Raw genomic sequence first — 15,180 nt, forward strand, 5'->3', positions numbered from 1 at the left:
TCTTTAATTGAAGATAACTAATATTCTTAGCAAACGAATTATTATAACTACTATACTTAGCAAGACTCTAAACTAAGAAAAGTAAAACACTTGATTCCACTGAAGTTGTGGAGGAATTTTTAGGTAAACAACGTAATTATTTCAATTGCACTAAGCTGCTTGCATGTGAACTCTACTACATAATTTCATGTCATTTTTTTAGAATAACAATAATTTTAGCATGTTCACTGATTTTTCAGGACAAATTATATCTGGAATTCAGTGCTGCAAGGTCTTGGAAATAAAGTTTGGGCAGTTTGAAATGTCCTAGTCTCTGAAGTAATGGCTTCTCTTTGGCTGGGAACTATTGAACCTCTAGTGTGAACACAAGCAGAATTTTAATAGCTCCATTTAGCCTGAAGAAAGGCATCGCACAGTGCAGATCTAGTTCACTTACTTATATATTTTTTTTTTCAAGTTTAGGTTTAGACACTTTATCTTGTAATCCTATATAAACATAATGTTCTTTGAAGTGTGTTTATTACTGAGTCATCCTTTGGCAGCAAACATACACTTCACTGTTGTAATTTTTTTTGACCTTTTTAAACAAAAAAGTTTCCTATAAAAGAATACTTATTAATGTGTTATATTGCATATTAATTCATCTGGTAGTGAATAGACAAGCAGAAAGGTAACTAGATGTAACTCTGCCCTTGATGTATCTGTACATCTTAGATGCAATCTTAGATGCAAGTTGGTTTTTAAAATTTTTTTCCTTGGTTACATGACTTCAAAAATGAGGAGAAACCTATTTTTAAAGCATTTTCAGTGCAAACTGGTTTGACAGTGCTGGGTGAGGTGTGGGAGAATCTTATGGTAAACTGTGCTTTTCATTAGTACTAAGTGAAATGAGATTTGGAGGATGTGGTTCATCAGTTTATTTAATGTATTTGTTCAAATTGCCACGATGTACACCTGAATGATAAATGTGGTAGAAATCAAAATACAAATTTAGAGAACTTTTCATCTTCTCATTAAGGCTCTGTAAATATTAATCGGTTATGCTTGCTTGTTTCTTTAACACAAAGGTGCTTCACTGAGCCATGAACTTTTCCTTCAGAAATTTACTTGAGCAGAACGTGGCTGTTAGAGCTAAGGGAATCCTGAAGCACATGGTCTGCAGCTTCTAGTCTAAAAAAAAGATCATACTGGTAGTCTTGGTGCACATCACCATTTCCAGTGTAAGTTGTGGTGAAAAATAACACACATCCCAGTAATCAACAGGCTGAGGAACTGAGTTCCTCCCCTGACATGCATGTGCCTTTGTTTTCTTAATGAAATGAATCAAACCTGAAATTTTTACATTGCAAGGTCAGTGTCATTAAAATTACTTAGGATGATGAACATGTGAGAAATACATACTTCATTAACAATACCACCACATTTGTTCTTTGATACATTATAGAGTATCTTGGTTCTTCTCCTAGTTTCTTTCTTTTTGGTGTTAAAAGCCTAGAAAAGAATGTCAGCTTCCTCTGAAGCTTCTCCTGAAGAGTTCTTGAGGTCTTACCATTCTTATTTGAATGTTTCATTACAAATACCTTTAGTGATAGCTTAACTATGTGCTAGATTCAGGCACATGATGAATCAGAAAAGTGTAATTTGAAGGTAAAAGTCAGTTTACTCAAAGTTGAAGTAAATCTTGCAGTAGGTATATCTCCAGAGCCTGTATAAGATAACCACAGAACTCCCCTTAAAAACAAATGGTATCTAATTTTACTTTTTCTAGATAAAATTGAAAAAAAAATGCTTTTGTATTTTATCAGATTATGCAAAACAAAACAAACAGTCCTTTAAGGTGTTCTGGCTGTCAGTCTCTCTCCTATTACATAGAAATTAACATACAAGATTAATCAAGAAATAAACGAGGTGTTTTTTTTTTAATCTTCAGTTTCTTAAACTACAGTGCTAATCGGTGTGCACTAAAATATAATTTTAGGCCTTTTCCTTTGAAACCAACCCACTCAACTGTAACTAGGTAGTCATGTGGCTTTCTACCCTCATTACTATAGTCATTAAACTTTGTTGTACTAGTTTTGAAATAACTTTCTATATAGACATATGGCAATCGTTTTTATTTTGGATTGTTTCCTTTTATAACATTTCAACTCATCTGGGAAATAGGAACCTTTTTACAGCAAGTGAAGAAAGTGAGAAACTCTGAGACATCAACAAATTTAAAAGAGGAAGAGCAATCCCAGTTACTGTTGAAAATGTTTGCTATGCTAAGCAAACTTCCTGAGCAAGGTAAGCTGAGGAAATGCCTTCCTACCTTATTGATCTAATAAGTTGATTTATATTCAGAAGGGGCACTTTTATGAAGCATGTATAAAGGATAAAGAAACAAATGTGTTTTTATCTTTTTTTAAAAAATATGTATTTATTTTTAATTATAATGATAACTTCTAGACCTTTCAAAACCTTTTGTATATTTATGTGCAATGTACATTGAATGTCCTTATTAAAAAAAAAAAAGCAAATGTTGTAAATGGTAAATGTGATTAGGCACAAAAAAGTAAGTCAGTGAGGGCAACACAAATTGACTGTAATGCATGAACAATTCTTAGCTGTATTTGTGCCTGCATTAACCAATAGTAGAGTGAATCTGCAATGTGCTGCACAGCAAGTAAGCTTAAAAAACAGGAAAAGTCTAAAGGTACTTCTAGGAGGACTTGAAAAACATTGAAATGATGGTTATCAGAAGATTGGGGTTAAAGTAAAGCATAAATAATTGAATAATCAGATGTTTTGGTATGAGTTAATGGAATTCGGTAGTTTCAGGGACTAGTTTTTTTATAGGTGTTTTTCTTTGAAGAAGTAAATAGTCCTGGTGAAATTGTTTTGTTCCAGTATAAGGGACAAATAGTGAAAAACAATCTAGAATATAACGGGAGAAAATGAATACATAGTTTTTATAGGAACAACTAGATCTTAGGTAATTAAAGATTATTAGAATTAAATGATTTTATGATTGTTAAAACTTAAGTCTGTTTTACTGATTGCATTTTTACTTAATTTTCTAAGTTTGGTCAAAGTCGAGGGAGAGGATATGTAAAACTGTAGTGAATCTGCTGTCTTAAGTTAGGAAAAGTGTATAGTTTGTGTCAGGTATTAGCCTGGGTCAGATTATAAACCAAAATATGCTCAAGCAGCTTTGAAAGTGCAGAGTATATACTTCTTACCCAAAAAAGAAATTGTGTTTCATCTGGTGAGAATGAAAATACAACTAAATGATTCTGAAAAGAATTAGGCCCACACCCGCTATTCATTTTTTTTAAAGGCTATTTGTTTCAAAACAAAAATGGTGGCTGCATTTTACAAACTACCTTTGACACTAGTGTATTTTATGACTCGTCTAGACATTGCTCTTCCTCTCCTTATGGGATTGTACTGACCTTTCCTATTTCTGCAACGCCCTGCTGCAAGAGCAACAGTACAACAGCAAAGGAAGATGAGAGAAGAGCAAAGAACAACTGGAATCAACCAGACACCCAGAGCTGCAGCATCCCAAGCAGGTACCTCGTTGTCTGAAGTATAATTCCTACCACTGTAGCCTTTGGTTTCATTTAAGTGTTGCTTGCTGCTGTTCAGACGAGGAGGAGTGGGCATGTGGGATAACACCTCTGCAGATTTAGATATCAAAGTTGAGCGTACAGTTCTTTTGTCTGAGCTAGTAGTTGACCTAGCGCTTACTGAAGTTGTATAAGTCCTCTTAGCCAAATGGTCATCCAGAGCAGACATTTCTGCCTTGGAATATGTGATGACTTTATTTTTTTCAACCATCAGGTTTGTACTGGAAGTGTAAGTGTTTGCTGTTAAGCCATGGCCAGTGGTAGAAGATGGAGCTAGGAGCAGAAGAGAACTTGACGTGCCATTACCATGCTGGCATCTTTCCCACTCAGTGGTCTTTGTGCTGTTTTGTCTTTTGTATTTATTAGGTGAGGAGTGCATATGTAGCTCTTTGGATGTTGCTTTTTCAAAAATAAGAAGATCTGGATCAATCCCTGTTAAATCATAAACATTATTAGTTTATGTGATAAAAGTTCATCTGCATACGAGAGAAGAGTCAGTCAATCTGTACCAGGAACTGGAGGGTGGTTGCGCCCCTGGGGGTCAGGTGTCCAGGTGCCAGCATAGGGTAGACTGGGATCCAGTGGCAGCTACTGGTCAAAATGAGTGTCTGAGCCCACTTGCTGGAGGGATTCACCTTGGCTATGTGCATTTTATATATACATATATATATACATATACATATATATATATATAAAATATATATACATATATATATATACACACACACACACACACACATATATGCACATACACATTTTCAGCCTTGCTAGTGTTTGGAGCAGCAACAGCCTCGCCTCTCTGTCTGTCAGATCTTGCATGGTATTTGGCCTTAATAAAGTATTCATTAGATACTCAGACCATGAATCTTGAAAACAGTAAAGGTCCTTTCTCAAACACTGAATGGAAGAAAGTGGAGGAGTATTCCCAGAAGTAGATACATTATGAAAAAGGAAAAGGTGTCTTACATGTTTTTATCATTGTGTGTTACTACAGATCTTTTAGCAAAGCAAATGACATAGTATAATTTTAATGTTTCTTATAGTTGCTTTGTTTTCAGACTATATATGTAAAGCTTGATTACCTGTTGTGATGTTGTACAAAACAACGTTGATTCTAGCCTTTATTATACAACTTTCCAATGATGGGCAAGTCATGTGCAAGCAATTCATATTCTCATGAGTAGCTCCATGGTAGAACACTGCTAGGTTGCAGGAGACTATAACACAAAAAGAATAAAGCTGAATTTATTAGCATAGTGACCATTGTATTTTGCATGTTATTACATTATTTAACATCAAAAGAGCATTAATACTGAGCAGCTGATCAGTATTTTTAGTACTGTAAATCTGTGGTTCTCTCATTGTCATGCAAACTACTTAAACACCCAGTCAGAAAAGCATAACTACTTGTAACTATATTCTTATTTCATATCTGGAGAAGACAAATAGAATAGCTTCCTGAATTCTAAATGAACCTCTGATTAAAGAAAACCATATGCTGTAGCCTGTAGTCCTCTTACTTGTGTATTCTTTCCTTTATATCTCTGTTGCAGTGAGTGGACCATTTCTAAAAGTAAATCTATCAAGGAAGGCAACTTTGAAGTGTTTGCTCTTGTGTAATGGATACCTGTCTATTTAAAAACGGGACAGCAACCATCCTTTCACCCAGACAACCATCAGATGGCCAATCCTGATGTACAATATGTAAGTGGCATCCAACCTTTTTCCTAGTTTCCAGTCCTTTCCATTTTGCCTTAGGGCTGTTGCATTTCTGTGAATATACTAGTTTAGACAGTTCTTCGTTTATATTTGGAGGTTCATTTCTGTCTTCCCACCTGAGGAATCAAGGCTAAAGTAATAATGACAAAATGCCTGAACAAATTGTTACTGAAGATCAATTTTCAAAAGTATATAGATGTTTGAATCCTAGTGGTTTTAGATATCTGTAAGCAAGAAAATAGGGCTTCAAAAGTCAGATTCATTAGATACTTTTGAAAAATTTATGTCACGTGCTCATCCATATGTTTAAATACTTATGGTGTCACAGTCAAATACAAAATACCAAGTCAAAAGTTGATTTTATTTTATATCAGTGTGCTTAAAGTAGGATCAATGTAAGGTTTTGGTTTAGTCATATGAAGTTTTGTGGGCTTGTTTTGCTTAGTTTGAATGTAGCCTTCCCACCTGAACTTCATATATGGCTACCTGCAATTAGAAAAAGTATTAATGGGACAGGAGACACATTCAACACCAGAAAATACTGTAAATTCTTTACAAAGCTATGGAGAATTTTCTGATACCTGCCTCTCTAGGCTTTGCGCTTCAGAAAATTGTAGTATTCCTTTTACCTGAATGGGACAATTTGTATATGAAATATCTTAATATCTTATCTGTATTAGATAGTGTGAGTGTGACTGTTTAGAAAATGTGAATTTATAGGGCTGAAGTAATTAATGTGAATTGTAAATAATGTGAAAAATGTGAATTAATAGGGCTTCAAGTAAGCAATTCTAAAATATTTATGTATATAAATTTGAAAAATATTCTAGTTGCAGGATATTCATTTAACAGTAATGAAAAAGCTTTATTTTACATAAACTGCTAGGAAATTACCTGGCTTTAAAAATGTTTTCCATTTACTTAGGTATTTATTTCAAACATGCCTGGTATTTGTAAGTAAAGAAAGTAATCTGTAATTCTTATGCAAGAAATAATGGAAAAAATAACGCAGCTCTTTCAATGTTATGTGTAACTAAAGGAAGTAACCCTAATTTATCAACAAATAAGAAAAAGGAAGAATATGCAGTATGTCTACCCTTACTATCTTTTCTGTATTTATTGTAATTTTTCACTTAATATTCTAAATACTGCATCACAAAATAACACTGCAAACATACAAATAAAAAACGTTTTTCCTTCATAATGAACATGTCTGACCTAAGAGAAAAGCATAGTTTTCAAAATATGTATATCATGCAATTTAGAAGCACATTGAAAACATAATCTGTCTGAACAATACAAATTCGGTAACTTTATAGAACGAAAAAAGCATACTAGAAGTGCTGTTACCAAATTTATATAGCATTGTGTTTTTTAGCTACTCACATACAAAGATCTAAGTTATCTGTGTATCTGAAACAAAAATAGTGATACTTACAAGTAAAATTGGGATTATAAACTATAATGAATAGCAATTAAGGATAGGATTTGGCATCAAATCTAAATCAAAGGATTTAATCAGCATTTTTTCTTTAACCGATACCACTTTCTACCTTTACTTAGGTTTAATCAGTTTCCAGTTATGAAAATTCCAGTTGAGCTTAGAGTAGACTTTTATAAAAGCAAAACTGGTACAAAGAAGTCTATGATTATTAAAACAATAGAAGAACATAACTTGTCAGAGAAACAATGATAATCTTACAGGGACTGTACAAAACTCTGTTGTATACCAATTGATTTACATCTTTCTTTAAAAGATTACAAGCATTTTGTAATGTTCAGGAAGCATTACAGTTTAGCCAGTAAATTTTGATATATTTCCTGAGAGCTTTGGGCATTTCTGAAGGTCATATATAAAAATCATTGGCTTCCATGAATAAGATAACTTAAAATCCAGTAACTGTTTTTAATTAAAAAAAAAAATATATATATATATATATATATATAAATAGTTCTAGATAGTTCTAGGCATGAATAAACATTTTGCTTCAATTTTAGCATAAGATAACAGTTTAAAAGACAAAGGCCTTTGAATATTTCTATGAAATATCTAAATAATAGTTGCTTTTCTATGATATCCTTTACTGAAAGATTTTTAAAGACTCTGAAAACACTAGTAATGTCATATGAATATTGTCATTGTTTTTAAATCAACATTTTTCTCGTGTGCTCACTGTGATGATTTTTCTTCCAAGACAAAACTGTTCTTCACTTCTGTCATGTGTTGTCTCAGCACATACTGTTGCCTTCACACTCGATAACACAATGTCCTAGATTTTGTTAAAGAATAGAGGTTTTGTGCTAATTGTATATTTTATGCTTGTTTCTCAGTATAATACATGAACACTATTCAGTTTTGTTGATACAGAGCAAGGATAAATTCTTATTTAAGAATGTAGAAAATACCTGAAAATATGTGGATTTGTTTGAAGGGAGGAGTGGAATGTTCAAAAATGTTTCTGTCTTCCAAGTTTGTGCAAAGCTCTACTGTCAATAAAATTTTCTATTTTCAGCACAACACAATTCTAAATATTTTTCATCTCAGTGGTTACTTTGCAAGCTTTAAGAAAATACCATTAAATAGCAGAAAAAAAAATCTCCTCTGAAGAAATTGGCTTCTGTGCATATCTTCTTTTGGGGATGTGTAATGGATTTTACTGCATAAAATCAGGTAAGAAAAGTCACAAACCTATGTTTTGGTAGGGAAGGATAGCTCTCTGGTCAGGAAAAATACTTCAAAAGCGTGCTGTAAGATATTTTGAGGAGTTAAGCAATTAAATAGGTTGCTTCTGATTTAAAATAATTTCAGAATTTCTTTTTATCTTTTAAGATTAGCTTTCAGTAACTGTACTACTACTAAGTATCCAGAAAAGATCATTTTCATACTAAACTTTCTTGAAATCTTAATTAGAACATTTATTAGTAATAGTGTCTGTGGTAGACTACATTTATTTCTTCCGGACTGTATGGAAACCACAATCTGATATAACAGCATATCTTTGAAATGCCATCTAACGTCTCTGTATTTTAGGTAAGATTGTAACAAATCTGCACTTGACTGTGTAACACTATAAAAACAAAGCTCCAAATTACCATTACTTACCTTCATTAGCTATCTAGTCCTGAGTTTTATGACCAAAAATTTATTGTCCAAATAGGTAAAACATTACTAAAATGCCTATAATTGCTCTTTACTCACAATGTTTAAACTGAAGTTGACACCACAGGAATGCTGATGACGCTTATGTTAGTTATCTTGGTGTCAAGTTTTCAGGGTTCTAACTGTGTGTATAATTCAAACTGTCATCAAAATTTATATTTTCTTTATTTAGTAACTGGTAGTTCACTTCCGTCATCTCTATCCAAAAACCTTTTGAGCCTTGTGAGTTTTTTGGTTAAGTTAGACACCACAGGCACACACATCACATACACTCCTAAAATACACTGCTAGAGTGTACCAGAGCAGTGTGATACAGTAAAAGTATAGTCTTGGATTTAAGATAAGGAATGAAATTTTCTCATTTTTATTCCAAGTCTTTATAAGACTAGGGAAGAGAGGTTGCTAGCTGAATAAATACTACGTTGAAGCTTTATTGCTCACATTAACGCTATATGTGGGTTGGACCACCAATATGGTATAAGCACAGAACAAGAGAGTGCTCTCAAAGAAAATTAATATTCTTGTATTTTGGAGAAGGCCAAATTGTGCCTTTCCTCTTTTTTTTCCTCATCTAATGAAGAAGAGTCCTGTTGTAATCTGTGTCACTTTGTACCACTGTGTAGAATTTTCCATACAGGAGTAGATGGAGATGGATATTAAAGAATTGTTTTAATGTTAGCATTACTCACAAGTTCGGTAACAGAGGTCTAAAATTTTAAAGCAGACTCTAAGGTTTTCATGTGGTGCTAGTGTGGTCTTCCACAAATATCAGATTATCAAAGTCCTTTCTATGGGACTGAAGATGGGAGGACAGTTAAGATGTGCCTCTGTTTTCCTGTCTCAAAAACTACATATACATGTATATTTTTCTTTTTTGGGGGGCATTATTTCTTCTTCAAACAAAAGGATGTTTGTATAAAAATTACCCAAAATGTTTTTCCTTATGTGTCATGATACAGATTTTAATGTATGCTGCAATCTTGATAATAAACACTCACCATTCCTCTGAAGACAGCAGTTTCTGCTGCACTGTTGGGATGAGACTTCCGCATAAATCTTCAGCACCTGGGCTCCCCTTTTCTGCGATTCCTGCAGGTCAATCAGAAGACCTGGGAAGCGTCGGATCCAGCAGTTTTTGTAAAATGTAGTGGGTGTGCAGAGACAGTCTGATTCCACCACCAAATCCAGAACCAACAGCACTTCTGATATTGCCACCAGAAGGACCATCTCCTCAATGTAATTGGCTTGGTGAGCACGCTTTCTCCTCCACGGATGCACTAAATTTTGGACCGGCATTTTAAGACAGTCTCTTGAGTGGTGAGGATACTGCCAATTTTGCCAGGGAAATGAACTAAGGGATGTTTTTTCCAAACAATTCTCATGATGTTGTTTGTGCAACTGCTAGAAGGAAGCAGCCATTTTATGAGCTACTTATGATTAAAATAGTTATTTTGTTCTCTACATTATTTAGAAGTAGTTTTTGAGAGACAGCAGGTACATGCTGCTTTTAGTCACTCAGAGAGCTTGCTTGTGTGATCTCAAGTTTGTGTCTTTTATCCTTCTAAGACCAGACCATGCAGACAACCTTAGTATGTGGTGAATAATGATAAGCACAGCGTATTGTTTCACTTCAGCTCAGAAAGTATGCAAGTCCAGTCACCTGAGAGCAGGTGGGTCTGCCACTTTGTTCAAGCTCAGTACTACACTCAATACAGAAGAAGCAGCTTGATTTAATTTCTTAATACTTTTTGAATTATCTAGTGGTTGTGAATATAGTTTCCTTCTTGATTAACAAACTGAAGTATCTAATTTTATCAGCCTGCCAGAGGCGGAAATTTGTTCCCCCTCCCCACTGTGTTAGCAACAGATGAATATGACTGGAGAAAGCTACAACCTAAAGTTGTCTTCAGACTAGATAGCTAATCAAAAGCCTGCTCTTAATCTTCCATAAATCCAAAAATATTGAACTGTCTGTATGGATTTTTCTGCTTATACTGAAGTTGGAAGAAGCCTGTGCAAGAAAGAAAGTACTGTTGGCATATAGGAAGGCAAATTTTCAAGCACCTGGTCTGAAACCTGAAACTCCCAAGTGTTTTGTTTCTTAAAAGGATGCATCTGATCTCTGATTCCCACACCTGTATGCAGGATAGCATGCAGAAAGGATCTAAAATATTACAATACATGAGCTCATACACTCAATGGACTGTGCAGAGAGGCTGAGGGAATTAAGTAGAAAAAAGTCCGCAATAAAGATTGTGCATGGAATATATAACAATGTTTTAGACAAGAATTTTTTGTCTTCACAATTAGTAATTTCTCCAATTCCATATAAAATGTAGATCTGTGACTTCTATGGGGGCTGTAAAGATATTTCAATTCCTTAAGCACTATAGCTAGTATTTGTTTTGCAAAACAAGGCCCCCATTTTGAAAATGAGGCAACATTTACACAATTTTATTCCTAAAAGAGCTCCTTAGAAGGTAATGGAGCTCAGCACAGGTTAATTCCTATTGGTGTAATAGCAAGATCAAGGCATTTCTTTATTCAGTGAAACTACTGGCCATGACTATAATATATATTTTAATGTCTGTTTTTATCCAGACTGAATGTCTGTTGTGAGAGGTGAATTAAACTGTAAGAAAGAGCCTGTGTGGGCAGTTATTTAAGCCTTTGTCTTGAAAACTAACTCATGATATTTGTGTATTACTCTTTTGTTTCTTTTTGTATAGTCTGATGTGCTTTATTTTGTTTTCATCTCTGCCTGAATGTTGCTATTTAAAATTTTAAATGTTATATTTTAAATATGTAAATATGCACAGAGATGTTTTTAGGCATTTATCTGCCATTGACATGAGCATTACTGACTGTCCTTTTCCGAAATATTTTTTTTTCAGTTTTCCAAATATTCCAAGATACCATTTAATATGGACCACATAGTTTTGAAAGATAAGCTATGGCTTCACCTCTAGCATTTAATATGAATTCTGTATCTATTTTGTTTTGTAAGACTGGTGTACAGAAATGTTGATTCCTGATTGCTTTCATCACTCCAACTCTTCACATTTCTCCAACATTAAAAAAATCTAGAAGATTCTGAGTAATTCGGGGAGACATGGAACAAAATGAATGAACTCATACAAAACAACCATTTTTAACAGATAAAACTAAACATGTCTTTAGTCCACTGAAATAAATTAGATTACTTGCATGAACAAAAAATTAGATGTAATAGGTAGCTTTAACAGTAATGGCTTGTGTTTGTGGTTACTTAAAGATTACACTTTCTCAATTCATCTGTTCTTATCTGTTTGGTGCCTTGCAAATTTGTATATAACAAATATGTTTGTTTCTTCCTTTCTAGGAAGAAGAAAATAAAGTCAAGGACAAGCCCCGTGGCTTACTTCAATTAGATGGGCCTGAAACACCAGATGATTTCTTCAGTTTCAGTAAGGATTTATTTAGGTAAAGTGCAACACTGGATGTAAACATGCTTGAGTATCAAAGCATCTTTCAGATTGTTCAGTAGTCTTTCTCTGACATCACATTTTGAATAAAGTAACAAATTTTCAAATACCTATTGCTGCCACTAAGGCAATCGCCAAACACGAGGTTACTCCTCGTATTTAAGTATGTTTTTACAAGACTGAGCTTTGGTAACCAGTCATGTTCTTTACAGATCTGTGTGTTTACAATGCATATTTTAAATCTGTTTTTAGTTTGCCTCTACTTGCCAATAGGCATGCTGCTGATCTTTCTCAGTACCTTTGCATGTTTATTCTGTTTTTCTGCTGTCTGCTTCAACCAAGCAGCCTTTTTTATTTTTCATTACTTGTAATTATTTCTCTCTTCTCTGTTTCTGAATAAATTATGAGACCAGGAACAGCTGCAGGGAAACTTTTTGTTTAAAGAAATATAAAGAGATTGAAATAAGTAAATGACTGCTTTAAGCAGTTTTCTTTAAAGATTAAAAGTTTTGGCTTAAATTTCAGGGTCTTCTGCCAGCTTGCCCATAATTTGCCAACTTGCCCACTTTGATTCTTGTATGGCAAATACATATGTATAATTTAATGCTGAAGTTTTAAATGATAAAAATTTTGCAAGAAGGAAATATATAAATCGTACCTGCAATCCAGTGACCGACTGTTCCATGTGCCCCACAAGGAGGGATCAAGAGACTTTTGCTGTTAATATGGAATCTCTGGCCAGTATCAAACCAGCACTTCATGTTATTTGCAATTCTTTTCATGGTCGTCTCAAATTTCTTCCAGGAAAACAAGCTGGCAGTTGCCTGTTTTCTGTAAGAACATGGATGTCTTTACAGATCTTTCAGAAAAAGAGATGTAAATGTACCTGACACAAGGGAAGAGAATGATCTTTTTATCAATTCTTGTTATGAACTGAAACAGTACCTGAAGTTTTCCACCTGGGCTGGCAGTGACAGTGGCACAATCCAAGAGCTTCCTAGTGCAAAGTATTCATCAGGCATTAACTCTTTTTTTGCCAAATATAAACAAAAGCAGACACTTTTTCCACTTACAGTTCCAAATATATGTTATTTTATTTAGTTTGAATGGAATGCATGGTTCTAGTACTTGAAATGTGTAAAGACCACAAAGAAGATCTATATGGTACAGGTAAGTATTCCTGAAAAAGACTAAAAGTGTAAAGGGTTTGATCCTGTAGACAGGTCAGCCTGTCTGAAACTACACTCTACAAATAGTTTGGTTTTGTTCATAGGTCACCTGTTGTCCACACTGCTGTTGTCCCATGCTTCTCTTTGAATGTCAGCAGGTGAGAGGATAGTCGAAGGCTATATGACTTTAGGTCTTCATGCTGTTTCAAGTGCTATGAAATACAGTGCTGTTACTTGCTCTTTCACAGCTGACACTAGCGCATGTCTTTGAAAGTTTCTCTGTCTCCTGTTCTGTCAACAGTGGTTAAGCCAGTATGATCAGAGCTGGATATGTCCCTCATATGAATGCAGACTAGACAAGAGAGGACAGTTGGGAATCATGTCTGGGTCTTCCATTTCCCAAGCAGATTACAGGAGATAAGTGAGACATACTCCTGTGGCCCAGATGTGGCAAAGCAGTTCTTGATGCTGCTATGATGATGTAGAAGTATACAGAAAATGACTGCTTCTAAACACAGACCCAGCCTGTCTCAGAAAGGGGAAGAGACCACAGCTGTATAAAGCACTTCTCTGCCACAGTTAAAGTCAGATTAGTAACAGGTTAGCTTAAACCATCTGCCTTTTAGGCTGTCCATCAGAGCAACTGGAAGTTGGCAATTGCCAGCTGAGAAGCAAGACCAAAGCCTGCAGATTCCCAGATGAGTTATGAACCTGTCTGTCCTCATACAACCATCAATAAGCTTATTTAACCAAACATGTGCAGCATAATCCTATGTAACATCAACACTAGTAGTCTGCTGAAGTCAGTGTACCTCAGTGCCTCTGTTTCACTTTATGTGAATAAATTGCATGTCTTTGCTGAAATCTTCATCTCATTTGTCTTAGATCACAATTTTACCTAATCCTAAGTGTTTTGATAATGCCAGAATATGTCACTCTGACCCTATTACAGTATAAAAGTTGTAAAATACTAAAATAGTAGACCATGAAATAATGAAATATAAGTGCTATGACACTTATCAAAGTAAATCTTTCTATTGAAATAGCGTTCACTTGTTCACTTTCTCCTTTAATATTTCATTGCAATCAAAACATTCTTGTAGTGTTTTTTGTTGTTTTTTTTTTTTTTTTCTTTTTGAGAGAGAGAGGGAGAATTGTTTTCTTAAATACAGCTATTAGTGATAAGATTTTGGTTTGGAACAATAAACTAAGTTTTTAATAAATCTGAATTTCTCCATATCTTCGGACAGTTGGATTAAAAATTCTTCTTCCAGACCCAGGGACATAGTGAAAAGAAGTAAAACTTTACAGTTCCTGTTCCTGAGACATTGTGAAAAAAAACAACATTTTCAAACCATTGTTTCAAAGATGCTAGCAGGCCCAAAGATTCTCTCAGACTTTGGCCTCAAACTAATTCTGGTAAAACTTATATATGATAGCTGGAGTCCTTGTATTCAAGCAAAGAGTAACAGAAGGCTTGAACAGATTAGATTATACAAATATAAATCTACTGACATACATATAAACTTGAGATGAGATTTATGATAACAGGGTACAATGTTTAGCAAACACTTTAATGTATGAATGTTGATTTATGACAGAAGTTAAGACTAGGCAGAGAGATAGAGTTTCAACATTGTGATGAATTTTATACAGCTGGATACTCAGTGAAAAAACTTCCATGTGGGATACCATTTATCTAACCTAGTTATTTCATACTAATATTCAGTCCTGTCTGCACAAGGATTTAAAAATATACACTGTTTTAAAAGCTCCCAGTTTACTCTCCTCTAGACAAAGCTACAAAAGAAAATTCTGGCCTGGACATGCACAATGCTTTTGTGCAGGACAAACATTCTGAACAGGAGATTCAGCAGCAGGCAGGATGCTCCAGCAGCCAGACCCCCACTGAAGTTTTATCAGGGAACACTTACTTTACCTGAGAGTTTTTAAGGAAATTCCTCATGTAAAAAAACAGACTAGACTGAATGTCATTGTAACTACACACTCATGCCTCCATTCTGCTGTCTGGTGACTGAACTTCCTTGTGATCCACA

The 15,180-nt window shown here is 34.5% G+C and overlaps 1 protein-coding gene across 1 annotated transcript; it reads right to left on the reverse strand.

The window, feature by feature from the left end:
- Positions 1 to 3,354: 3,354 nt before the first annotated feature.
- Positions 3,355 to 9,717, reverse strand: MANSC4 (MANSC domain containing 4). The gene is made up of 3 exons (XM_068658834.1): positions 9,489 to 9,717; positions 4,694 to 4,828; positions 3,355 to 4,043 (listed from the first exon to the last, which is right to left on the reverse strand). Exons 1-3 carry the CDS (start codon positions 9,715 to 9,717, stop codon positions 3,355 to 3,357), a joined length of 1,053 nt encoding a protein of 350 aa, XP_068514935.1.
- Positions 9,718 to 15,180: the final 5,463 nt, after the last annotated feature.

The sequence above is a fragment of the Anas acuta genome, chromosome 1, assembly GCF_963932015.1.
Source record: "Anas acuta chromosome 1, bAnaAcu1.1, whole genome shotgun sequence".
NCBI classification, from domain to species: Eukaryota; Metazoa; Chordata; class Aves; order Anseriformes; family Anatidae; genus Anas; species Anas acuta.

Excerpts from the sequence above, each read along its gene's own strand:
- MANSC4 (XM_068658834.1), bottom strand. The coding sequence starts at position 9,717 with ATGGTCCTTCTGGTGGCAATATCAGAAGTGCTGTTGGTTCTGGATTTG. Across the intron at positions 4,829-9,488 it reads CTGCTGTCTTCAGAGGAATG|TCTCCTGCAACCTAGCAGTG; the intron begins GTGAGTGTTTAT and ends TTTGTGTTATAG. Across the intron at positions 4,044-4,693 it reads TTTGTACAACATCACAACAG|GGATTGATCCAGATCTTCTT; the intron begins GTAATCAAGCTT and ends ATGATTTAACAG.